The sequence below is a fragment of the Anopheles bellator genome, chromosome 2, assembly GCF_943735745.2.
Source record: "Anopheles bellator chromosome 2, idAnoBellAS_SP24_06.2, whole genome shotgun sequence".
Lineage (NCBI taxonomy): Eukaryota > Metazoa > Arthropoda > Insecta > Diptera > Culicidae > Anopheles > Anopheles bellator.
The window spans coordinates 24,207,913-24,235,158 of NC_071286.1; the positions used below are offsets into that span (position 1 = coordinate 24,207,913).

At 52.2% G+C, this 27,246-nt stretch overlaps 1 protein-coding gene across 1 annotated transcript; it reads right to left on the bottom strand.

The window, feature by feature from the left end:
• Nucleotides 1-63: 63 nt before the first annotated feature.
• Nucleotides 64-27,241, bottom strand: LOC131207231 (uncharacterized protein KIAA1522). Its single transcript, XM_058199841.1, has 4 exons — nucleotides 27,200-27,241; nucleotides 2,406-2,661; nucleotides 2,224-2,345; nucleotides 64-2,161 (listed from the first exon to the last, which is right to left on the bottom strand). The coding sequence occupies exons 1-4, from the start codon at nucleotides 27,239-27,241 to the stop codon at nucleotides 362-364; spliced, it is 2,220 nt and encodes a 739-aa protein (XP_058055824.1). The 3' UTR covers nucleotides 64-361.
• Nucleotides 27,242-27,246: the final 5 nt, after the last annotated feature.

The following is a 27,246-nucleotide window of genomic DNA, read 5'->3' on the forward strand; positions in this document are numbered from 1 at the left end:
CTAAAACAGCATCAATTTAATTACAATACGCTATGCCGTCCACATGAAATCGACATACGGTGATGGTATATTATAGACAAAAAACTGTGTATTTACATCGGCACGACGACGACGACGTCTGGCGCATGAAATGGGCGAAAGTGCAGAGGCAGAACAAATGCGGATCGCAGATCGCGACCCGCGGATCGCGGATCCGGATCTGGTGAGGGCGGTACGACGACGATGAGAATGGCGACAGAGCTGACGATTGACGATGACGCAGAGCGCGGCCGTGATGACATGATGGGGATGATGATGATGGGATGCGGAATAAGAACGCGCCGGGCGCAAATCCCTTTCGGTGCTGGTTCACCGTTGTGTTTCATCGTCGGACCTTCACGCACGGTTCACAGGTGCCCGGCCTCAGGAACCCCGGATGACACTCGGGACACCGGGCGTTCTCACCGTACCAGGGGCGCTTCCCCGAATCGCTTCCACTGCGCACGGACACATCGCTCGGGATATGCACCTGGAACGAGTCCACGGCGTCGACCTGCTCGTACTGGCCACCCTTGGCCACGGTTCCCAAGTCCAGCGGGAACGTGAAGTCGGGTATCGCGAACTGTTGCCGCAGTGCGAGATAGTTGTGCTGGGGCAGCTGCACCACCCGTTTGCTGTCGATCTCCACCACTCGGTTCTCGCCGTGGGTGCCCGTCTCGGACGAGATTGACCGAGCGGTTTGGTTGTGCTCCCGGTTCTGGCCCCGCCGTTGACGACCGTCCGCACCGTCCCGCTGGTCTTGCTGCGCGTTGGGGTTGAGCTGGGCGCTAAGCTTCTCCTCTTCCTGCGCTTGCAGCGTGACGTCACCAGGGTTCGATCGACGGTTCTCTGCGGTGTTGGCCAGCTCTGCCGGTGGCGGCGGCGGTGGTGCTTCGAGCCCCGGCGGATCGAGACCGAACGAAGGGACGGACCACTTCCACTGGTAGTAGATTGGGGGGCCCTGCGTTGTGGCGTCATCGTAGAACACGTACTCCTTTCGCGGTGGCAACAGATCGTTCGGTGGCGCCGCTATGCTGAACGGGCGTGGAATCTTATCGGAACCCTGGGCTGGAGCGACCGGGGCCGGTGCAGGATCAGCCGTATCAGCCAGCTTGTCGATGGCCGTCTTTACCGGTCCCGCCGATGGTTCGTTGGTGATCGCCGGCCGGGTGTAGATCGATTCGCTCGTGTAGCGCGTTTTGATCTGATCGAAGTTGGCGATGTTCTCGTAGGGTGGAAGCAGGTCACGGGACGGAATCGGGACACGGTCCGGTGGCGTGCCAACCGGTACGATCTGTGGTCGCTGCAGGGCGTACGGATTGTCGAAGAGACCGGCCGTAGCCGCCGGTGGACTGAAGATGATCGGCGACGCCGGCAGACTGGACTGCCGAGGATCCGAGGGTTGGTTGTTGCTGCGACTGGAGGAGCTGCCAGCGGCCAGAGGGCCAGCGAATTGAGGTCCTGGTTGGGCTCGTGGCAGCTGCTGCTGCGAAGGCTTCCTCGTGGACGGGCTGACTGACGTGCCGGGAACCTTCGTCGTCGTCGTCGTTGTCTTCGTCGTGAATGCTGCAGTCGACCGAGGTGTGCTGAGGCGAGAGGTTGTCGATAGTCGTGGCCGGGTAGTGGTCGGCGCATTGCTGACGGTGGGCAAACGGGACGAGGTCGTTGGGATGGTGTTCAGGTCTGTCGTGTCCGGGCCACTGGAACTCGATCGACGGTTCGACTCTTCCGGCAAGAACGGTGGTTCGTAGCGCCGCGAAGGAACCTTAACCGAGGGCCTCACGGCTGACGTTCCGATCGTTCGGGGTGTCACGGTCGCCGGGCTCGCAGTTGCCGTCACTGCGATACTGACCGTGTTGCGGCTCTCGTTCTTCTCCTCGTCGCGCTTGCTTTTAGCGCCCTGCTGATCTGCCACTTCCGGCCGCTCGGTCGTCCCATTCACCCGCTGCTCGTCACCTTCCTCCGCGTAACGCGTGGCCCAGTGGATCGGTAACCCGTGGTTGCTGGCACTTTCCTGGAAAATTTCCGCGATCGACGACTTCTTGGTGTTCGCCGCCTTCCCGGAGCCAGGGACCGCGACGGCCCCGGGCCGCGACCGGGCCTGACTTTCGAAGATCGCATTCTGCGGAGCCGGAATGGTGGCCTAAAAATAGGAGAAGGGCCTCAGCAGCAGTCCGGCTCTTGATGCTCCCGGTGGACACTTACCTTGAAGAAGCTCATGAGCGCTGGCCCAACAAAATCGAGCGCATCCGGCTGATCGAGCAGATCGGGGCGTGGTGTACGGATTTCATTTTCCTCCTCCGGTACGAACGGTTTGTCCCGTTGGCCTGGCGGGAGAGGATGCAATCAATTTTCCGCTCTGACTTCGCTCCGGGCGCGGCACTTACCGATTAGCAGGTTGGCGGCGTAGTTGCTCTCAGCTTTCGAGCAGTTCACCATGTACCAGTGGTCGCAGATGAGCATCCGCTGCTGGAACAGGGTTGTGTTGGGGCAGGCGTAGCTGAACTGGCGCCCCAGGCCGTCGCACATGTGGTAGATCTGGCAGCCGGTTTCCACGTCCGCGTAGTACCCGGCGGCACGCCCCACACAGGAGAAGCTCGTCCTGGCGGCGAACTTGAACGATCCATCATTCCGTGGCCGTGACTGTCGCAAGGGTGAGAAAACGCACGGGTGAGGTAAGTCAGTCGTATCGGTTACGCATCCGCAAGAACCTTCATCGGTGGTTCCACACCCGTTCCACATGATCATCGAGGTTGGGGAAAATTGTGTTTCTCGAAAGCCTCCGGGAGTTGTGGACAAAAACGTCGTTACATAACCCTCACTAAAATTCATTCTTGCAGTAAAGCACATTACAACGGATCGTCCGATCGACGGGCTTAACAAATCGTCCACCGTTGCTCACTTCCCCGGTGTCAAGGCCGTGACGGTGATGAAAAGCCCGTCGATACGCCGTCGATGACAGGTTTATCGCCAGCTAATCCGTAGCCCGGTCGCAGGTGTGAAAACCAATCAAATGTCTCTTCCCGTGACTGACCGGCTTGCCGCCTTCGTCAGGGTCTTCTTCACCACCGACCCGATGGTGGCCGGTAATTAAAGAAGATCGCAACGTTTGGCCGTAAGCCATCATAATTTCAACTTTCAACTGGTTGCAAGTATCGGGTTTTTTTTTTGTGTGCCGATAATGAATTTTTAGCCTCGCAATAGTCGGACCCACAGGCCGCTGGGGAGCAGGTTTCACAGTGGCTGGATGGAAAACAATTGAACGTGTGATTGGCACCGGGGGACGACACATTTGCCCCAAATTTGCCGCATTGGGGCCAATTGATACATTGTTGTGTGAGCAGGAATTTAATAACAATTGAATTAGAAGTGTTATATTCATTCTGTGAACTTGTGCACTTGTTGCAAAATATTATTCTGACTCTACTTACAACAATATTTTTGTTCAGATGTTTGGCATAAGAAACAATGGAAGAGACGAACAAGTAAACACTACGCAGCGCAGCCACTAGAACTGGCGTAATTCGGCGCAAATAATAGGGGCAGAGTCTCTCTGCTTGAACGGGGTTGTAACATTCAATCAATGTGACTTCTTTCCTCGGTGCCCACTCTCGAGCGTCACCCATTCATTGCACACGACGCCATACATCCTCTCGACAGCCCCATTGACCATGTGCAAACAAATATAATTGTACCGCCTGCACACACCCCACCTAACACCCAAGCCGGGGCCCGGATCACTTGAGGCACGGTTTTAATCTCACGCAAACGGAGTGCTTGGGACGCAGCTAAAAGTGTTTGATTTTTGGCATTTTCCAAACCACCCTCCACGCGGTCGGTGAAGAGGCTGCTCTCGAGCCAACCATTGCATAGGTGCTGTGTGCTTGTTGTTGAGCGTCACCTTTCTTTGGCTTGGGCCCGTCCCCGTGCCGTGCCCCACTGACCAGTCTTGACTGAGGACCACTCGAAGCCCAGTCAAGTTGCTGGCGAATCGGCTGCTCTGCATCCTGAAGGTCTTCATAAAACGAGGGGTTGCGCCTTGCCCGGACCGGACCGGTCGAGTCGCGATACGCTTATCATTGAGTGGATCACAGTGCCACAATCAATTAAAAAGTGCTGCACAATTCTTCAACGAAATGAGTTCGAAGTAGACCAAGTAGCGAGCTGACCACGGTCAGAGTCGATCGGTCGGTCGGATTAATTTGCCCCACGCCAACTTGCGGTCCATCAACTCGATCCATTGCTTCCGTATTATCGAACAGTGAACGCGCGCGTGCGGGAGTGGATCACTTATTTCATCAACTTTAATGGAAAAATTCACCCACCAATTGCGCAAATTGACGTGCGTGAAATAGAACCGCGTAACGAATATTGCTGCATCGCGCAATATTGGTGCGAAGGACCTTGAGGGCTTCGGAGAACTTTCTTGTTCGGAGCCCAAAAATGGGTCCCGCTTCGAGCAAAAAAGGTTAGCCTCTCAAGACGACATCTCGCACAAACGGAGCCCCACTTTACAAAGGCGACCTGCGGAGCATAACTTCTCCCGCCTTGTGGCCTTCGCATCGGCGAGGAGCGCACCAGGCGGAGAGTCACGTGGCCGTGACATTAATCGACCGGTGACAACTGAGCGCACTATGGGATCCTATCCTCTTCCTTCTTCTTTCTCCGTCGCGCGCTCTCTCTCTCTCTCTGTCTCGATCGATCGATCGAGCTATTTATTTTACGGTGACTTCGTGTCCGAGAATGAATGGCAAGACAAGTTCAATTGTCAACTCAGAACGGCGCATTTGCGGCGGGTGACAAATGTTTCGGCACGAAACATGACGGGGACCTGAGTTAATACCGTTTTTTTTTCTCCGCTCGCACGACGTGCCCATCAATCGTACACTGTTCAGTGGTCGGCTAATTTGGAATAGCTTCATTCAGCATGGTGGGCCGGTGGGCGCGTTATGCTGATGATGGATTGTTCTGATTATCGCTGTTTGTTCGTGTCGATCGCGCAGATACCTCGGCTAGGGGAAGCATGATCAGGCCAGGCAAGCTGAGCACAAGAGACCGTCCTTTACTGCAGTTTTTCGTGGCGAATAATTGCACTCTATTAATGTAGCAATTTTCCCGCTATGAGGCGTAACTTTGCTTGATTACACATATCTTGTTAGCATAACAATCTAATGAAATATAATTCCCAATTCGGTACGGTGATTTGGAAAAAAGCCCTCGGTTTTGTTTCTGCTAGCGTTTTAAATTCTTCCTGGAAGGCTTCGTCAATCAAAAAAGGGACACTGTCGATTTCCTTCGCCCCCCTTTTTTATGAGCCCGTCGGTCAACACAAAAACCTAACGCTCGTCTCGAATCGCCAACCGACGGCTCATTTCCCGTTCGAGCCGGCAAACGGTTTCGGTTTCTGCAGTGCGGTTCCCTTTTTTCTTTATGCGTTTTATTTGGCCGATTTTCGTGGCGTGGCCGAAACAATTCGAAACACTTTCATCGGGAGCGAACGCAACGGAAAAATGAAGGAGGAAAAAACGCACGTAAAGGGCGAAGCACCGTTCGTTATGGGTGGAAACGAGGGTTTCGACACGAACAAGACATTACGCTTAACCTAATGGTGTCAAAAACTTGTGGCCATCGGTGCGAACCGGGAACCGGGCTGACCGAGTCATTTCGTAACGGAACGTTTCTCCCTTTTTGTTCGCTCCCTCGTGATCTTCTGCCTCGTGGTTTGGGAGGAAATCGAAACAACAACAAGTGCGTCCGGCCGAATGCACGTTGCGTCGGCTGCGGTGGCACTTATGTTGCAAGCGCTCGGTCACTAATTCGTATGCTTCACGCAAAAAGCCCAAACCGTGCCGGCGGCCGCCATGAATGAATCGTTTGTTCGGTTTCAATGTTAACGCACACGCTCCGGCCAGAACGCGTGGCTCCGCCGAGCGCGTCTCGGCGGCATGCTAATTAAGTGGCTCATAAATTATGCTGCGCTTGCGAAGGAGGCGTTGCAAAATGTGTACACAGCGCCACCGCGATCTTCCTGCGCCGTCCGATCGGTATCTGGCTGCACGGTGATACGGTCGTCCCCGCCGCCGGTTGCTACGATTAGCATTGTGTTTATGCTGCGACGTCCAGCACTAAACCGCTTCCTGTCTTGAGGCAACGGATCGTACGAAAGGAGCCGCTACGCGCAGAGCCCTTTTCAAGTGCATATGCAACGCTCCACCGATGGCACTTCGCATCGGCCGCGCCATGCTGGTCATGCGCGCCAAAGCCAATTATTGAAACATAACGAACGGCACTCCGTTTTGTCACTCGCGGTCCCCCCCGGGGGGGGGGGGGGGGCCACAACAAGCTAAATCGAGTACTCGAAATAAATCACGAAAAAAGCGTCCGATTTGCCCGGAGGCACATACGATGCTGCAGGAGACTCTCTTTGGCTGCCCGGCGTTGGTTTAATTGTCCGGCCCAATCATTTCGGGTTGCTCTCGAACATAAACCGTTCCCCGAGGCACGGCTTACAAAGTGCTGAGCCGGACTCAGCCGCTTGGCGGTTTGATTTTGTTCGAAAGCATAGTAAACGCAACGTCAGGGGATGTCATCATCGTCGGCCACCCTAGCCAACGTTGACAGCATTATATCACCTGGGAATGGGACCGTGCTGGGTTTTGGCGAGCAAGCGCGCCCACAGCACCTAACTGACCATTCGTCGGGGAAATGGCACCCCGCCTGGGGGCGGCCAGGAAAATCGGGAAAATCAAATCAAGAGCAAAACGACTAAACCGGGCGCTGCAGTTGGAGTGGTGTTGTGAGGCGTTTCTTTATTCATTATGAAACGTACTCAAACAGGCCACCCACTGGCTATGCTTTTTGCATAAATTGGGTGGCCTGCTCGCCGGTCGGCTTGAGCTATTTGACTAATTTCGAATCAAACTCGCACCATGAGAACGTACCCAGAATCAAGATAACTAATTGGCTTACTAACGGCAAACAGAAGATTAGAATGTGAACAAAGCATAATCTGCAGCATGTTTCGACCAGAACCAACGCAACTTAAATGCTAAATAGGTTGCGCCACCACCGAACCGATCCATTCTGGCGTGGCGAGTATCCAAATCTGGTGCAACCTAATGGAGGGCACTTAATGAGAATTCTCACACGGCACACGGCTTTCCCGGTGACCCAAAAGCATACAAAACGGTGCTTAAAATGTGCCCCCCAGTAGTCGCAGGTGTCTTCGGGCCCTTCGGCTTGTCGTACATAATTATGATGATGACAGTGACACAGCCAGCCATTGAAATGTTGCTCTTGAAACCGTCGTTCATTTCCATGATGGAAAACTCAAACACGGCACGGATTAGGCAATCGCTGGGGTGTCATCTGCCACCGGGAAACCCGAACGCCACCCATCATCGTCAGTTTCTCAACTTCTTCTTTTGTTGAGTTTCTAGTTGAGGCTCACTAATTTCGCGTGTCACCTGCGGCGTTATCGGCAGCCGCAATCGAAACGATATCTTCTGAAGGGATTGTGCGCTTCGAGCAGCTGGTGATGAACAAATCGGAGTTTTTCGACCCCATTTTGGCCGCCCCTTAATTACGTCGGTGACCTTTGGCGAGCCTGCCGAATGCAAAGTAAATCACCTTCCGCCGGTTGGTCGGCCGGAAAAGTCGGGCCAAATCGAACCCACCCCGACCATTCCCACCATTGTTGTCAGTGTTGTTGGCCCGCATGGGATATGGGTTGGTGGAACCCGGGCCCAGGCGGCGTGCACCAGTTTCGAAAAGCCGCGTGACCCGCGCCATTAGTGCACTTCCCAAGGAGGCGGTAGTCGAAATTGGACGATTTCGTAATCACTTCCTCACTGAAATTGTATGCTAATTGTGCGGCCGGCCGGCCAGTCGACCGTCGTCGTTAGAATCTGGGCACCACCAAGGGCTCCCAGGCTTCCGGTTGAACTCTGATCCCGTAGCCAAACCACGCGGGCAAAAGTGAAGCGATCGGCACGAAGGCGATTCTTCGGTTCCGGAGTTGCTCGAAAGTTGACGCTGTCTAGCGATCACCAACCGCAGGAGGTGATCGCCGGCGATCGGAAGGCCACACGGACGGAGGGCCAAGCGGTCACGTTTCGCTTGGTGCTTCGTGAGAGACCATCGGAGATCGGAGATTAGCGGCGATCGGATCTGCGCCACGGTGCCCGATTTGTTCCCGCGGCAAATTGGGGCTACCGACGACGCAAGTAATGACTTAACTAAGTTTGTTCCGGGGCATGAATTATGCTGGCCCCAGATGGTGAGGTGCGATCCTACCGGCCAAAAAAGGGCCGTCGGCACAATGGATGATTAATTAGATCGGAGATCGCAGCTCTGCACGATTCGGGTGAGTTTTGATGTTCAATCACTCGCCGCTGCCACTCGGTGTCTGTCTCGGTGCGAAATATGGAGCAAGGACTTTGGCAAGAGAATTGAATCGGTCAGATGTCAAGGATGCGGTGCGCAACCTGGCGCCCGACGCCGTTCCGGCCATTTGTTGGCGCAACAAATTTGGCCGGACAGTCAACACTTTCTGGTGGCGTCAAGTGTCGGCAATCGAAGCGTTTGCCAAATTAGACCGCCAGCGGCGAAGAGGTATCGGTGCCGACGTGGACGTCAATAGCAAGGTCACGGGAACGGCACCGCTGGGGAGATGCTGACGGAGGCACATTAATCTTGACGAATGACATAATGACTGACTATTAAGCATATTTTTGTTTAGCTTTTTAATCGCGAAAAATAGTGACAGACAGAGAGCGGGATTGAGACGATGCTCTTTGAATTCGCACACAATAAACATGTTTCCGTCCCCTATTGTTTTAGCCCATTTCTGGGAAGAAAAGATATAAAAATTAATAGACAAACTGACACGCTCAAGGACCGAATAACAATTTACATAACGCTGATAAGCGGTTGGCGAGTGATCGACACCAACACCTGTTACGTTACGAGGTGTTCAGGCGTGCATTCTAATGTGCTGTTTGACACTAAGTGAACATTTTGAGTATGCTGGCCGAAGAAACTGGTATTTTATTGACTGCCTGTGAAATATTTAGATTCTGTCACTGATGAATATTCAGCATTAAACATGGCAATATTTCACACTGCTAATTCAATATACGCAACAAAACAAACAAAATTCAGGAAAGGAACCAACCCAATGCACCACAGTTGGTGGAAGAGAACCCCCATTTACGAACCGGTGGTGCTTGTGGCAGAAAAATGGCAGTGATCATGATGTTGAAGCTGATGGTTTCGTTGCTGAACGGTGTTGACGGTTGATGAGATTTACCATCATTTTCGGGGTAGGCCGAGCACCGTACGAGGCGGACAGGTGTCTGCCCGCAAGCTCTCGTTGATAACTCTGAGCCACAGCATGCTGAAGACATGCTAAAGGTCACCGAGACGCTACTTCGGGATGGGTTTAATTAAAGAAAAAACACTGTCCTGCGATCGCAAGAGTGATCGCGCAGGGTAATTTCGGTCGGCGATTGGTGACTGCTGCCCATATTTGGCGACAGCGCCACACTCTCCGCGGGAACCGAAAATAATTGGCAACCGGTCAAGGTGTTCGGTGGCACTGCCAAGGTCTAGAATGGCTTGTCGTTTAGATTTGAGCTCCACACAGGAACATTAGCCACCCGTTGCCAGATTATCACGGATCCGGATTCGGTCGGTCCATTTGCTGGATTTAACGGCCGAAGCGGCTAGGTTTAATGGTCTAATTTAACGATTCAAACGTTTCGGATGCATGGACTTTGAATCGATGGGGTTCCTTCGCACGCTGGGAAGTTGCATAATCGGACAGGATGAAGATGTTTTAAGTGAGTCGTCCGTTTCTATTTCGGGTCTATTTTATGTGGCTTGAAGTGCCAAGAAACAGTCTGCAGCGGCCAAAAATATGTTCATTACGTATTCAACACTAATCCATATTTTTTTGTTCCACATTTGCAGTTCCATCATTAAAATATTTTAAAATACACAGCCTTTCAAAGGATTCCATAAATACCTAGAATTGTATGAAATTCACACGGCTTTTGACTGGCTGACTAATGGCCCCAACCGACCGAAACATGTGTTTGAAATGGACGGAGTGAGACATTAGTCAACATCGTCGGGCGTCAAACACGACTAACGACGCCGCACTATGAGCGTCAACGGATCACGTCCTGCTCGTGGGATGCGTTAAACTCTCCGTCCTACAAGCCCCCTGCCGGTGTTTAGTGTCAGTTTAGGCCCTCTTTTACCTCGGCTTGGATCGGCGCCCCAGCAGCCCCAGCGTCACCGTCACGGACCTTCACCGTCCTCGGCGGACGCTGAAGATGGTAATTTTGCGCGCAGGAAACGTCGGAAACAAACCACGTCGTTTACTTGTTTACGGTCCCTCTCGTCGAGTCATTGCTTTACTTTGGGCCACCGAAACCTTCGCGAGTGTGGATCTGCAAAGCACCCCCCTTGGCCTGTGACTTATGCTGAGGCTCAAGCGAATATGTGACTGCACAAACCAGGGCCTCTTGTGTGAGGTAATAAAAAGTTCACCGGTAGCCCCGGGCGGTCATATCGAATAGCCATCTGCACATGAAAGGAAATTGCTGAAATCGGAAACCATCCGATGGCGTAGGCGAAACCGTCTCCATCGCCGTGTCCGTGAGCCATCAACTAAAACAAATGGATGCTGATTTTTTCGGTAAACACGTGCCGGGTGTGATGGGTTGTTCCTCTGAAACCAAAACGAACGGCCAGACGGTGCCTATGCAACTCGATCGCGACGTTTCTGGCGGATGCATTAAGCAGCAACATCCGCCACGCTATGATCGCGCGAGATTTTAACTATGCAAACAACGAAAGAGCCGAAAGGAAGAGACAGCACCGGCGGTGGGTTCTGGCGTCCCTTCGCCGTGAGTGTCTGCCGTGTGTCCTTAGCGCGCCGCGCCGATCGGCGTGTACGGCCTTTTTCTTGTTTCAATTTTATTCAATAACCCCCCATTTTCAGCAATGCGAACCTAAATGAATAATGATACTCGACCGTTAATTGCCGGCATTGCCGGTGGCCACGAACGTGAAGTTGGCGAATGTGGAGGGCAAAGGTCCGGATGGCACGGCGACGCTCGGTGTGTGGCTACCGGTGGGCCACACCGTGCATCTTTCGGCCACGTACCCGGCATAGGTCAAGGAAAGGTTGGACCGGGAAGGCATGCCGCGCGTACGCGTGATCTCTCAACCCGCGGTGTGGCGCATTAATTTTGCTTTTTGAGTCTAAAAGGTGCAATTTCGCTTTCGAGCACTTGTGCGAAGGTTTGGCATTCCATTTTTTTTTGTGGCACGATGGTTAAGCATCAATGCACTTGGTGCTGATTGGATAATCGATCGTTCGATCGGTGAGTGAGACATTCCAGAACGTTTCCTGCGGATGTTTTGTAATTGCGCCGATTAGATCACCGAGGCTCTTAAGTCGGCTCTTTACTGCCTGATTCCTCAAGGGCTCCTAGTAAATGGATGACTAACCGCAGTAAGAACTCGTTCGCATCATTTGCGAACGACTGAAAGGAACGTACCCTTTCTTGGTGACACTACGACTTATTCCAGCAATGCGTGACTCCAGAACCCAACGGACGACTGGATTGGAGCACAAAGTTTGCGCGGTGTATTTTGCGCAAAATATTCATAAATTCATTCGAACGGACACCTCTGGTGGGCGCGACGTGCGACCATTGGCCCCAATTAAAACATCTCTCGCCCCAAAAACTAAGGTTCGCCGGATCTTTGAACCCCGCCCGGTATCCGGTTCGCGGCACGGGTGGGATGTTGCTCCACACATTCCAGCACGTATTCCAACCGGGAACGAGCGGGCGATCTTGAGGCGATCGTCAGCTACCTTCACAGGGATGCGATGCCCAAATCTCGATCTTGTGCCGGACGCCGCGCCTTGCGTACAAATCGGATTAATCCAGACTACTGAACCGGAGCTGATCCTCACCAACACACACAGACGGAAGACGGAACGTTCACTGGCGTACGTTTCTCACGTGGGCCGTCAAAGTGCGACTCGAGCGAAACGAAAGACATCAACACCCGGCGGTAAGCGACGAACCCGGTGAACGGTGGTTCTAATCGAAATCCCAAGCTGAGCGCGCTGAAGAAAGGCCAAAGCCCCATAAAGCTATGGTCGCGCCGCCGAATTAATCACCGGTCGCACTGCAGTGACCCGCCCAACATCAAACAGGAAAGCCGATCGGCCGGGTCGGCGCTGCCGGCAGTGATTAAGAGCGGAGATTTAATTTTTATGCTCTCCGAACCGAACCCCCCCGTCGAATCCCTTATCGCGGCCACGGGAGGGATCAGCGTCACCATAAACTATGTTTCGGTGTCACTGGATTTTTTTTTTGTGACGAATCGAATTCGCCCGTCAATCGTCTGCGTTTCCGCGTTCGCCAGCGCGTTGTCAACCACTGCGGGCTATGATTAAACTTTTCGGGGCCATGTCACGGGCGTGTTCGGGCGGACGACGAAATTTCACAAACGGCCGCGTCTTCCGTGCCATTCCGTTGCTGTTGCTTTAAAATTCATCATCTCACGCCCGGTGTGCACCCCACGGAATCGTGGTGCGGGCGGTGGAATAAATTAATAAATATTCGGTCGCCCCCAGCGGAAACGCGCCGGCTCAAGGACGCACCCGGCAGGATGATGCAGAAGCGTTAGAACCGATTCCGTGGCGCTGGTGGTTATGTAAATTCGTCTCGATTCGTACCCCGAAACGTCGCAGTTTGCACACTCTCCGCGCGCGTTCGCCCCGATCGATCGGCAAACACGTGACGCGCGTCGCAAGCATTCTTGGCGTGTGTGCAGTGTGATTACCAATAAGTGTAGAACAAAGATTGAGTCGATCACTCGAAGAAGAGATCGCTTTTAAGGCACGCTGTGACGCTTTGTTCGCTCGGAATGCGCAAAACGGGTTGCCAATCCGTAGATCAATAATATTTTGTGGGGATTTCCGAGCCGGGCGTGATTACCGGGCACGGGCGCATCATTAATCAAACCGATATCGATGCTTCTTATTCGAAACGGGCCCGCGTGCATCGGTGATCGGCACCGCGTGATCGTTCAGTGAGAAGCCCCCAGCCCAAGTGAACACAAATCATACCAAATTAACCGCCAGGGGTCGTGCAGATTCGATGTCTGCGCCAAGCGTCTTTGGGCCTCTGGTGCGATCATGCATTGCCGACGAGTAGCTCCTTTTTTGGGGTCGCCGGCTCATGAGAGGATCTAATGAAGCGTCGCCGGGTGCTCGAACGGGAGGGCAAAGGTCGCGCACGTACGTGGGCATAGAGGGTAGGCGTACCCGTTGATTGACACAGGAAACCCCGGGAACATTCGACTTCTGGTCGGAGCATAAATTGCGACGCAGACTCGTTCATCATCAACCCGGCCAGCTCGGATCGCATCGGATTCTGTGTGGCGAGGACCTTGCTACCTAGAAGTTCAATACGGTCCATCATCGTTGTAGCGATCCTTCACCACCGAGCCTTCACCGGGTACGATCGATCGGAGCCACCGGGTCAGGAATGGGCACCGTCGAGGCGATAAATAAATGTGACCCCCGCGGAATGCGGATCCAATCAAACGCCCGACATCTGCCTCGATTATTAATAACAATGTGTCGACGGTGACGGGTGCCCTAAGGCCCTACGGCTTGCCGGCTAGTGTACGCCGTTCCCCCCGTGTGCCCGGTAGCATCTCGTCGAGTGTCGAGTGTCCTCGAACAGCACGAATGCACTGTAAAACTAGATTCGTTAGACGGCGCCATCGGAAATGCTTCGATCACACCTCAGATGAGGGCCTCGCCGGGCCTGAATGTCAAAGCACGTCCGCTCGTAAAAAAGAAGCCGGAGCAGGGCTTAAGATTAGCACCGGATGTTGGATTTTTCGGGCCCCCGGCTACTGGCGGGCTTTTCCGTGTCCGCCGACCATGAACTTAACGCTCACGGCTCAACTTTGGCAAGGGGGGCCTTAATTGAAAGTTGTACTTTCTCAGCGGCCGACCTGCTCGGGATCGGGCTGCGTGGAATGCTTGCTCGTCGGATATTACAACACGACCGGGACGGGCCTCTTGGTCTGTTCCGCCTGTTCGTTCCGACCGTGGTTGTGATCTTCAACAATGAAACTCCAGCCGAACGCCTCATGTTTTTGGGCCAGCCAGCCGGCAGATGATTCTCTCCGAGCCACGACCGAATCTCTCGGAGCACGACAGAGTTGCAGACGCCGGGTGGAAGATGCTGCAGCCCCCGGCTCGGCGGGGAGTGTGGCATGGCAAAGATTTAAATATCATTCGCCCGGGCCGGCGGACTGACGAGCCGAACACGAACACCGGTCGGGCGAATTGAAAATGTCAAAAACCCACACGAAACCGACAGAGAGAGACTCGCTGGTTGGAGTTGTCCACCGAGGCGCATAGGCGAGGATGCTCGTCTAGAGACCTAGACCCGATCCACCCGGAGCTCCCGCTGGCGAGATTCTTTGTTACGCTAATTTTTGACAACCGTCACTTGTGGCTGTTCCATTCGCGGATAATTCGTTCCAATCAATCCACTCCAGCTGCGCCGCGAGGGAGAACCGCGGGTTAATTAGTGGAGCGCGGGATTACACAATGTCTGACCCGACGGAGAAAGCCGACGGTGATCGGCACCGTAACTTAATATCGGCCTTTCGGACATCTGATAAAAATCTGCGCCCCTGTGTGCTACTCCATTTTACCGCGGATCACGGCAGGGGACCGATTGGCGTTCATTCCAGTACCTTTCCTCGCTGAGAGCTGCCGCGCCAAGAAGGGTGCCCCGCGCCGAGTGCAAACGGTGCAAAAACAGGTGACGCAAACGTCCCTGCGCCAAAGCCAAGCCCTTCAACGGCCGGCGATGGGTATGGATCCGGCACCCCTAAGGTACCGGCAGAGCGTGCGCGCATTCGTCTCGCGATCGCGATCGATGAAACAGATGAGCTGGAAACTGGAACGCCTCAAGTGACTGGCGCAGACACGGGGATGAATAATAAAACATAACCAGCAGGGACCCACCGGGCAGAGTGGACCGGGCCCCGTAAAACAATGTCGCCGCGAACGGTAATGGGCAAAATGTAACAAATTGTTACATCACATCACCGGCGCTCGCTGGCATTAAATGGCCGCGATTGAGACTTTGGACCGGAGCCCCGTGAAGTGCCCGAAAAATTCTTCGGATCTCGCTGATCTCGCCAGCACCGGCGACATCGGCACCGTCGACCGCTGGAATGCGGACAGAGTGGCGCAGCACACCGTCTAGAGGTCTAGCGAAAAGTTCACCCCCGGAAAGGGTGTGAGCATTCGAATTCGAACAGTCGAAACATCACGAAGCCTCAGGGGCTCCTTGAGTGAAGCGCAGCGCCAAAAGAGGCCATCCACTCCAAGAAATCGATAGCCCGGCTCGAAAGAGCGACCTATCGATTCGTTCCCGAATGTGGTTCGGCCGATGGTCAGGAAAACAAATCGACATCGACCACTCGCCGTCCAAAAGCTGTGTCTGCCAGGGAGTTCCCGTCCTGTCATGCGAAGTTTCATCCTTGATTTCTGGAGAGTGCTTCAACTCGCGTTGCCACTTTGTCAGGGCCAGGGCAGAGTGTGCGGAGGCCTCCAGTTTTACGCCTTCCTCCGATCGTTCTCGCGAGCTTCTTCGGTCCGAGATTCTAGCCGTGACACTTGATGGGGCCATCTGCCACCCAACGGAATGCCGTATCGATGACTGATGCCTCAGCGGAGCATCTCTCGCCGGAATTGGGGAGCTACGACTTCCCACCGCGTGATCAACTTTGCTTTTCCGAGAGGCACCAGAAGCCGCAAAGTCCGCGTGATGAATGTCGTTATGTCTAGCCGGCCCCGGGGAATGCCCGACTGATTACGCAGCCATTTCGGTGCGCCAAGATCACGCGCCACGAAATGGCAAACATTGTAAATGTGAAGCGAAATTATGCGCCCCGGAGTTTCTGGTGGGTCAGCTGTTGTTGGGTATTCTTCTTTCTGTTTTCGCCATTAATTTACGGCCACACGACGATGACTCGGACCATCGGCATCGAAATTTCCCTGCCCGATGACATAACGCACGGCCACTAAGTCGCCCAATCGAATGACTATCTTCAAATTTCGGACCACGGCACGTCCAGGTCGTGGCGCGTACCCTTTCTGGGCGCCATTATTCGCATGCCACGGGACGTGTGGGCCATGCGATGCACCAAATTAATAATCCTTTGCGGCGTAATGGGAAAATGATGAGCTTATAAGCGGACCGCGCTAAAGGTGCTTTCGCACGCCATCGCCAGGCCCAGGCCGGGCTGTGTCTCTATGGTTCGCCCTTTTTTCGCGAGGCCCCATCGATTATTTGGTGGCTTTTTGGCGTGACAACTTTGTTCCTAATCCTAGAAGTCTGAAACATAAATCAGCTTTCCCTATCTCCTCGTTTCTCGGTGCAATGCAAGGCATAATCTAGTACATCATCACCAAGCGACGATCGAGTGCTTGAATTAACCCAAGCTGGTCTTTTCCCGGCGATGGTCGGGCATCTGGCAAGCCGAGCCCAGCGGGATGGCGCACCTCGTTGGTGAAGAAAAGCCCACGGTGACTTATTGGTTCGCCCGATGATGCGCTGCCTTTCCGTCTGGCCAAAGCGGGCCAAAGTTCGCGGTTCCGGGTTTTTTTGTACCGTGTCTCGTTATCAGCACGTTGCGATCGTGCACGAATTCCACCCTCGCTGCACATGTCACACAGTAATCGCAGGCCGTGCCACATCGTGGCTTTTGGCTCCGTGTCGTCCGTCTGCGGGCGCTTCTCACGGTGCAAAGAGCTTCCCGAGGATGCTTCTGCGCGGGAAGACGCTTGCGGGTACCGTGCGGGTTAAAAGTTTCCGACCGGAAAGAGATGAGCCAAAATGGATTTAAACTTCAGAGCTGAATGAAGGATTATTGGGTGTGGTTCGGATTTATTACGTACGCAAAAGTAAAGGTGATAATACTCGTCTTTTTTTTCATAATTTATTACTCATGGCGCGTCATCCAAAGTGCCGTTTATCATTTAGGTATATAACAAAAACAGCTAACTATTTTTCGATGCTTGAACATTTATGAAAGGTTGATTCTTCAATTCTTTTATTTTGGACGATTGTCCACCACAATTAGTTTGGCAGTAGTACAGTTGGCAGGCAGTACCTTTCGGTCGACCTTTTTTTTGAGTATATTTTAGATTGTTTCTGGTCCTATTTCGGCAATAGCATCTTGAATTTGGGTCTTGAGGTTGCCAATAGTTGTTGGTTTGTTCGCGTAAAACAAATATCGATTGTGGTTGACGTTGTATGGCAGGTAGCGCCGTCCTGTTGAAATCAAATGCCGTCCAAGTTCTCAGCTTAAGTTTCGCCGAAATGCGCACCAATCAGTCACTCGTTGTGGGTGCATTGGCTTCTCTTGCACGATGTGTGGGTTTTCCGAACCACACTACTGCTTATTCACAAAACCACCGAGTAGGAAATGAACCCAAATGAAATGAGCTTTTCAAATGTCGTACCGTTTGAGTGGAAGACCTACACTTTCGAAATAAATTTTTCATATTTCCCAATTTTTTGCAACCAAAATTGTATTTGATATTAATATGTAATACATAAATATTAATACATAAATTTTGTGAATCGAACTTTCAAATAAATGTTTAAGCGTCGAAAATTTTTTATCTGTTTTCGTTTTATAACCAAAAGATAAACGGGACTCTAGATGGCGCATACTGTACAAGTAGATTTTAAATTTAATTCTAAACACACCGTGACGGGTCGAAAATTGTGTAGGAGGTCATACATTGCCAAATGAATTAATCCATTAGAGCACAACATTGACAAGTTTCCCCGTTTTTTTTCGACTGAACCAACAAACAGAGAGACCAACTCAAATCATACCCGGCCCATAACATTCAGTCGGTGCTGTGTGTCCCCACGAAGAAAGCTTTTCCGTGTCTTCGGCACCTTCGCCCCGGCGCTTCGTGGCACAATAAAACACAATTAAGTTCCCTATCTTCTCCTTGGAGGAGGTACTTCAATATTGCACGCCAGCCTCACGATTAAGTTGTTTCCTCACGAACCATTGCCTCACACGGGCATCGATAACGATAATTTGATTGTTGGCAGCCGGAGCTGGTTCGCGGTGGACATTATCTCACACGTTCTCGTGAGACGGAACACTCGTACCTTCGACGGTGACCTATTCGGTGGAATTTGTCGAAATTCATTCCAACTCCTTGGTGTTTGACTAACTCTGACCCGGCCGAGATGGCCATTTACAACTGTTTATTCAAATGGGCGGACATAAATCTACAACGATTTGTCATAGCAATAAAGCTTATCGACATTTGATCTGCGCGCCGAGGAGTTGCGTTTATTGACGCACGGGCCGTTTTATGATTTGAGTGTGCCATCGAAAAGGTTAGCCCGAAAGGTGTAGTGCTTCCTTAATCGGCCGCATGGTCCTTCGGCTCAGAGATTCGGTACCGATCGTGACAAATGGCTCCGCGCGGTGCCCGAAAGGGAAAAGGTTACAACGGAATCAGGTCCTTGCACGACCATCCGAGTGGTTCCTGCCATTAGCGGCCGGCGCGATTTGTCACATACCTTCGAGCGGACCGTAGTTCGTGGTTTTCGGGGGTTTCACCCGTTGATTGGCGTCGCCGTGACTTCTGCACTTCATTCTCTTCAGACCTCAATCGCGCGAAAGGTTGATTGATGCGGCAGACAGGATTCGCGCGTGTGCATCCCCCGAGACACTCCGGATCCGGCGGACAGTTGGCAGGATCGGCGGGTTTATCGTGAAACCCGACACACACTAGACGGCACACCACGTAACGGCACACCATATGGTTCGGGCTGGCGGATGACTTCTGGCATTCAGAGCCCGGCCTAGTGCGGTGGCGTCCCAATTCCATTTCTTCGTGGCCCACCGCCGAAGGAGCGAAGGGGCTTTTTGCCAATGCGCTGCGTTATGCTGACGGGTTGGTAAGTGTGTCCATCGAACCCACCGTGACCGTACACGTAACGAGGGGCGGGAGTGGAGGAAGTCTCTCCGAAGCCCCCGAAAGGAAAGAGGAACAGTCCCCAAACCAACCGCAAAAAATCGTGATTATTAAAATATGTAAAATTACGACTGCGATCGAAGGCAGGAGCGCTCGGGCGGACCTCGGAGGTCATTTGGGAGCGACGGACGAAAGCGAAAAATCCGCGGCCGACCAGACGAAGATGAACCACCTTTCGTGCAGCTCATCAGGAAGCGAAAATTATCGAGTGATGAAGAAATCAAACGGATTAAACGTGGGTCGTGGGTCGGTTTTTGTCTTAAAAGCCAGCCCAACCCGAAGGTGTTATGTGCCGGGCCCGTCTTGGCCGGGATCGACGAAAAAACAGCTCGCGGCACTTTACGTGTGGTCATAGCTCAATTATGGGGCGCCTCATTATGCATTGTTGATCGTATTGCACATCGCTTTGGGGTGCGGCACCTAACAAGCCGGCAGTCATGCTCCAAATACCTCCCGGGAGGGTAATTAAAATTACGCATTGATAATCGACCGATCGGTCTCCCGGTAAACGCCCCGTTGGTTGACCCGATTTTAGGTAGACGCATCGTGGATTTGTTTCGTAAAACGACTGCGTTTCAACCTTCATTTAGTGGCTTTTATGGATTGAGTCATTGGTCATTGGTCATTGGAGTATCGTGCCGTATTGGATGAATGTTATCGGTAAGTTCATGGTGCATTTTGATAGATAATAACAGATTGCAAACGAGAAATTGTATCTGCTCTGTGCTCCTAACAATACTAGTGTGTTCAATAAGTTCGCAGCCTCAACAACACAGGGCGTTGCCACGAGCCCAATTTTGTTTTTGTTATATTGGTACACTCTTCATATGAACGTATGGTAAGTTTCATTTCAATTGGTCACTGAATTGCTTTTACAAGTCCTTTAGTACAAGTCACAGCACTTTTCACAATGGAAAAAATCAAGTATCGTGCAGTGATTGAATTTTTATTTTTGAAAGGTTTAAAAGCAAAGGAAAATTATCAACCAATGTTGAAAGCATATAAGGACTCTTTGCCTTCAATTAACACCCGAAATCGTTGAAAAAAAACAGGATGTCGTATTGGGAAATCGTCGAATCACTGAAATAGATTTAGTATAAGGCCTTGCCATTTCATTGAACAGTATAACCAATATTGTGACTGAAGTTTTGGGTTCCAGAAAGCTGTTTGAAAAATGTTTGTCGCGTTCACTAAAAATGGAACAATGCAACAGGTCACAAGAGCATTTCGAAAATGTAAAAAATCCTTGAATTTGAGTTCGGATTGTTAGAATCTCCACCGTATTCAACAGATTTGGCCCGAACCGACTTCCCTCTTTTTTCGAGCCCAAAAAAATTAAGCGTGATTTGCGTTTTCCATCAAATAATGACATCATAACAGCTGCGGAAGCGTACTTTGAAGCCTTTCCAGTTTTTCATTTCAGAAATGGAATTTACAAATTGGAGCCTTTCTTGGAACAAGTGTATTGATGTTCAGGAAAGCCATACTGAATAATAAAGTGTATTTCAAACTGTACAAATGTATTTTTCTTATGGAGGCTACGAACTTATTGAACAGGCTAGTATTTTCAAAAGTTCGGACTTTAATTTCGATTAATAAATAATTAATTCTAATTTATAAATTATTAATAATATCATTATTTTTAAAACTAAGCCACCAGAGCCTTGAATTAGGTTATGTTCTAGGCATCACAGGGCAATATTCAGCGCAATCAGTTTATTCACAGGGCAAAGCAGACATTAGCTTAAACTTTCTTTCTAATTTTACAATTTATTATTTTCCTGTCCAGTAAACAATCTAATATTATTTGTAGTCCATTCAATGCTTACCGTTCTTTAGTGATGAATACGATTTTGTAACAATTAGCGAGAAATAACTAACAACTTCTGGCAAATTTCATTTTAACTCCGCAAAGCTATTATCAATCACACTTCAATATACATCGATAACACTCTTATCCGCGACTGGTAACGTTCAACCGCCCCAAAAGGAAACGCTGCCAATGGGCTACAGCAACATGGCGCCTCTCCCGCTGAACCCGGTTTATGCTGACCAATATTCCCTATCGGCTTCCATAGTAGATCAGTTTGCGCGAGTTCGCTAGCCAGTTGCATCATCCGTGCAACGGGGGGACTGAGTGTTTGAGCCACCGGAGCGTCGAAGACACCCGACTCATCACCGGCAAGACGATGGCCGGTCGGATAGCCGCCGTTTTTGCAACCGAAACCCCCGTTGGCGCCGTTAGTCAACAGCATCGGACGTGAAACAAAAGCAGAGCATAATCCGCTGCCGCCTTCCGAGGTGGCATCGTTCACCCGGTGACCCGGTGGCCACCACCACCACCGCCACGCGCACCAATTTTCGCGATCACCTCCACCGATTGCACATAGCCCACTGCAAAAAAGTGCATTGTTTTCCAGCACCGCGCGGGTTGACCAGCGCAGCATTAGCACGTGGGACCGTGGCTCCGGTTGGCCACAATCAAACGGTTTACCGGTTCGCAGGGATTGCGATCGTGACGCGTTCTCTCGCTCTCCCGCTCGCGGATCAGACAAATCACACACTTTACACGGCTCGTTGGAAGTGGCTCGACCGTAGCGGCCACTGGCCTGCCAGCGGCCGCCCCGTTATGCTTCTGGGTGGATGGTGAAATGTGGCGCAGAAAAACGTGGACTGGGGCAGACATAGGACCCACAGCAGGTAGCGATTCTGACATTCAGCTTCACTTTTCAATTAACGAAAATTGGACCAAACCCGAGCAGCGCTGGGGATAAAGGCACCCAGACGGCACCTTTCCCCAACGTGCCGTCGGCTAACTCCGAGCGAATATCCGGCACCTGCCGGACAAGCGACTTGAGACGAATTCGGTGCTTCCGTCATTCATCGTGATGGTGGCCCGCCCCTGGGATTTCCGGTCTCCGGGGAGAGAGAGAGGGAGAGAACTGTCGGTGCGCAATTGTCCGGCGGACGTGACCGGTCCGGAGAAGATCAGAGTTCATCCGCCGGGGGCGCGCGAAACATTCTCGATCCGCTTCCTGGTTGTGCATTCTTGAACCTGTTTTCGCAACGTCGATCGCAGGCGATAGGCGAAGGCGGGTCAGTAATTAAATACGCTAATTTCCATTCGGTTCCCAGCCCTTTGCTGGCGATGACGATCATCTCGGTGCGATGATCGCCCCAGCTACTCCGTGCGTGCTTTGTGCGCACTTTTATTTCTATTTACACCAAATGATGAAAAATGTTGTCAGGAATGCCGTTGCACGGTCCTGCCTCTTGAGCAGAGGAGTCAGCGCTACTTTAGAGGAAAACGAGCGACCAAACGGCCAGCCCTTTTTTGGTCGGGGTTTCTGCCTCAGATCGACCACTCAGTGCCGCTTGCAGTTGGGCTCCGGCCAGAAGCCCAAAGTGCATCAGCGATCGAGCCGCTCGTGATTGACTGACTGTCGGTGCGTGTACGAGAAGCGCCCCTGTCGGACGGGTAATAACTCCATCGGCTCGTTCCGATGTTGTTCACCCTTCTACGGGGTGGCGAGCTCATGTCAAAATCATTCAATTTGCACAAATCGTGTAACGTGTCAGGGTCCTATCACCCACCAAGATCGCCAGCCGTGGAAACGGCAAGCGACTCGGTTGCCGCCAACCGTTCGCTGGCAACGCACGTCGCATGTGCGAGAAGAAGCTACCGATGGGAACCTCTTGGAGGGCATTGTTGAAAGAGTTGTCAGATGCGCTGTGTTTGATCGATCTTTAGGCCACACTCGGCTACACTGCCACTTGAGAAGCCTGATCTGTCTGATGTTTGCTTATTTATTTTTGTTGAACATATTAAACCACAAAAAAAAAGATTGCAGTCCGAGTCCGGTTGTTTCTGTAAACACGCACACAATACCCGCACCCGGATCTGTGAAGGGTCTCCAATATTGCGAGCACCCAAACTGCCGTGGGGCATTGATAAGTTACTTATCCGAAGCGATCGACAGATTGCAATCCCTCTCAGAGATACACAACTCATTTGGGGGGCCTCTTCTTCTTAGTGGCCGATCTCTACGATCGATCTTCGGCGGGTTTCGCCGATCATCGGACACAGCCACAAAGGAGAAGCGTTGCATAAAAATAGTGCTCGCCCCACTCGCTGTTCGGGTGAGCTGCGGGACCATCTACGCAATCGGCAGTAGTAGCCACCTTCACTTTGGCGGTCGGAAACCATAGTGGCATTTAATGCCACTTTGCAAAACCACCAACGACGACGACGACGCAGGATGAGCTCGAATTGATTTCGATTGGAACTTCCTCGCGCCGTTTAAGTGCTCGTGCAGCGGGTATTGTGCGGATGTGATGCTCCTTACGAGCGCGCGGCTAGAGCGAGACAATGCTCAAGGTAGTCAGGTCGGGGCCGAAAATGGGGAAGCGTTTAATGAATTCGAATCAATTCAGCGACTTTAATAGGGATCTTAAATTATGTAACCACACAGTGGGATAGTGGGATTACGTATCGCGTGAGGTGCCACCGCACGATCGGGATGTTTGCGGACAATAAACTGCCGCGGAAATAAGAGGCCGCTTCTCGATGCCAACCAGCAGGCACGCAATGGAAGTTTGGCCCTCTTTTCGCCATCTAATTGTCTGCTAAAATATGGCACCTTTTAAGTTCGGCTTATCCCAAAGGACCCTTTGAGCGTTTCCATCGGTTAAGCTTCAACGGCGTCAATATTTCGTAAACTTCTAATGCTCCATTTGGGGAATATTAAAACACGCTTATTAGTTGGTTAACTTTCTGTTGAGGTTATGTTTGGCTTGCGATAACCAAGCTCTCCAAGCAAGCTCTCATTGTTTTACAATATCATTTCATCACTTTCCAATCGGACGAAATGAACAACAATGAGTCGTAATTTCGGCAAACGGCGAAACGGTGCCTTCTCTCGTGTCAAAACGATCATTAACGATGATTTTTAATTCATGTTGTTAGGTTATACCGAATCTATTGAACACACTTGTTTTAATTAAGTCTTTTCGAAAGCCTTCCGTTGCTACAATCACAAGATTGCACCAACTGGACGGAAACCCTTCTTATTTCACCAACCTTGGCGATCCTTGCAAACGAAACCAAAGGCGGCCTTTTCGCATTCAAAATCAATTACAAGCCCCCAAACTCACCCAACACACCTTTCTCGCTCCATTTTCTCGATTGCAATCAATTACGGTGCCATATTTAATCTCCTTTCCAAACAGAAAATCGCACCAAGGGCAGCCAGCAGCAGGGAGTGAAGCAATTTATCACGCCATCGCGTGCACCCGATTGTCGAATTTGAATCATATTTTTCCCACCCAAAAACACACGCATCGCACCACGCCACAGACTGCTCCAATTCGGGAGCCCCCCCCGGAACGGCCCCGGATTCACACGCCCAGCGCGCGGCTTATGTAAAGAGCTGCGGTGTCGCACCGCAATAAGTTGCGATTTGTTTTGGCACAAAACGGCAGCAAAAAAAAAGCCCGAACCGAAACGAGCCGTCGCGCGTTGTTGATTGCCTTTTTGCTTCGCGCTGCCTGGCTGGCTGCAACTGCAGCGAGCGTTGGCGCAACATGGTGGTGCGTGCGTGCGAGGTTTGAGCACATTTTTCCGGTCACTTTCGGTCAGGTGTGTGGGAGTCGTCGTTCAGAACGCCATTTTTCTTAACGTAAGCCTCTCGCCCAGGGGAAGCATTCGAGGTGTGACTCAGCGTGACTCAGGCGGCAGCAGACGACGAACCCGCGCGACAAGCCGCGATTCTCTAGCGGCATGGAACCAGTCGAAAGGGGAGCGATCGGACCGCGAGTGGCGCCGTTCCGGAGGTGAACACCTCGTCCGAAAGCCGTAGGCAGCCGAGGCCGGCCGAGACCGCGCTGTGATCGTCGGGATATGCGATCCCAAAATGGAAGAGTCATCATCGCAGCGTGCGAGCAGCCCTTGAACAGCTTATGACCTTGCTTGCATGAACTCGCCCGGATGCTCGGCCGGCCGATAGAAGCATGTGCCGGCGACCGGGGGCGACACTTTAACGAGCAAATAAAACACTAACACTGAACCATTGCGTGGAAGACAAATGTGCGGTCTTTAGCTGACTGGCGGCCAGCGAAGGTCTCGGTACGCGACTGTGTGGGATGCTCCACTCGGCGGTTGTTGATTTCAGTAACCATAATTTCTCTCCATAAATCCTATTTATGTGCTCGTGAATCATCGCCCAAAGTACCCGATTGGTTTATGGCGAAATTCTAACTCATAATCCGGTCCGGACATAAATCGCCGGTGTCTCTAGGCAACCGAACCGAGGCGACCAGTGACGCCATTTCGATCGGATTCGTGTCCAGTTTCGACCATTGCCTAGGCGACCGGGGATACCCGGAGTTGTAGATCCCCACCGGGCCCATCCAACGCCCTTGGTGACGAATGCTTGGACACAGCGACTCGGCGGCAGATCAGCAACCGGTTCCTTTCCAAACCGTGCGTCGAGAACTGCATCGGCTGCCCGGTGAGGCGCAAAAGGAATGTCAAACAGTGTTCGAAAGAAAGAAAGAAAGGTCCGCAAAGGTCCGTCCGATAGGTGATCAGTGTTGGAGGTTACGGTCCGAATGGTGGTTTTGTCACCCGACCGGCACCGGGTGACGGAGGCAAACAACGATTGGTCCAGCCAATCCCCCCAAAGCCTAAAGCCTGGTCCCTTGGGGCCAAGCGTCTTATGTTGCCGCCGATGCTGCGCTCGCCCGGAGAAGGTTCCATTCATTCACAAGATCAGGTCAGGGATGCGAGATGCCCCCGTCGCGTCGACGTGTGCGCAGGCCGAGACGGGAAAACCTGATTTTCGAGCCAGCTCAACAGCCGATGCTGGTCGATTTCGTTATCGACGCGTTCTGTCTGTTGGCTCATCCTTGATCGGTTCGCACACGAGCTGGGATGCTGCCTCGGACTGGGGCAGGTTAGAAAACTCGTTAAACGAGTGCTCATTACGGACGAAGCCGGGCCTTTGTTTTCTGTTCCCCCAAAAACTCCACCGCGAGCCGTACGCATGTTTTTTTTTTGGGTGGTTTCGGCAGTTAATTCCACGCCAGGCCGATGAATATTCAAAGACCCACTAATCAACCTTCGGTGCAACAATTTTGAATCAATCACTCGATAAGAGTGCTGGGGAATCGCTCGGACCACAGTTTTGCCACCACGTTCGGTTCGGAGGTCGAATCGGGCGATTGCAATCACGCCACAAAATACGATCGGCCGTCGGTGATAAATTCCATCACTTCATTACCGCTTCAACGCCACGCTCGGTGACCTCGGTGGATTTCAGTAAATGAACCGCAATTGTGTGTGTGCGTGTGTGGGTGGGCTGGGTGGGTGGCCCGGCAACCGCAAAGCCGCCACCGAGATCGAAGATCCAGCCACGTTGCCCCGGGGTGCGATAAAAGCCATCCAATGATCGCCGATCCGATGCCCTCCGCCCATCCACAATGTGCCACAATCCGGCCGATCGATCGATCGATCGGTCGGGTGGCTTATGCAACTCCCGCGCACAGCCGCGCATCAAACATACTTATGCTGCACCGCACGGGCGATCGGGCGATTTATTTCCGACCGCGTGACATTCAACCCTGACGGGCAACGGATTCCGGTCTCCGGTGAAATATGGTTCCCGGGACGGGACGGGTATCACGACCATTTCACCGTGGGCTCGGGACGGTGGTGTGCGTCGAGCATAAATTATTCTATTGCTGACATTTCCTGCTGACATCCGAGGGGCCGGGTGCCTTATTTGGCAGCGACGAGAGACGCAGCGCCCCAGAGTTCTTGCAGTGGTATTTAGTCGTGGCCTCAGTAAATCATTTTTCACGACGGGAATCGCGACGGGAACGGTATGCAAAGCGGACCGAAGGCCACCATGAAGCGCAATCGATCGTGCAAATTCCGTGGGTGGCACTTTCCTTCGAACCTTAATTTGTATGTTTGGGGACGCTCTCTAAGCCGTGGCCGCCAAAGTACTAAGATGAGTCGTGATTTGCGTTGGAACTTACCTGCGATGAGACGTCCTGTGCGCGGATTAACGGGGCTCCCATCGCTA

Coding starts and splice junctions, on each gene's coding strand:
- LOC131207231 (XM_058199841.1), bottom strand. CDS start 27,241: ATGGGAGCCCCGTTAATCCGCGCACAGGACGTCTCATCGCAG. Junction 2,346..2,405: donor CGCCGCCAACCTGCTAATCG/GTAAGTGCCGCG, acceptor CTCTCCCGCCAG/GCCAACGGGACAAACCGTTC. Junction 2,162..2,223: donor CGCTCATGAGCTTCTTCAAG/GTAAGTGTCCAC, acceptor TCCTATTTTTAG/GCCACCATTCCGGCTCCGCA.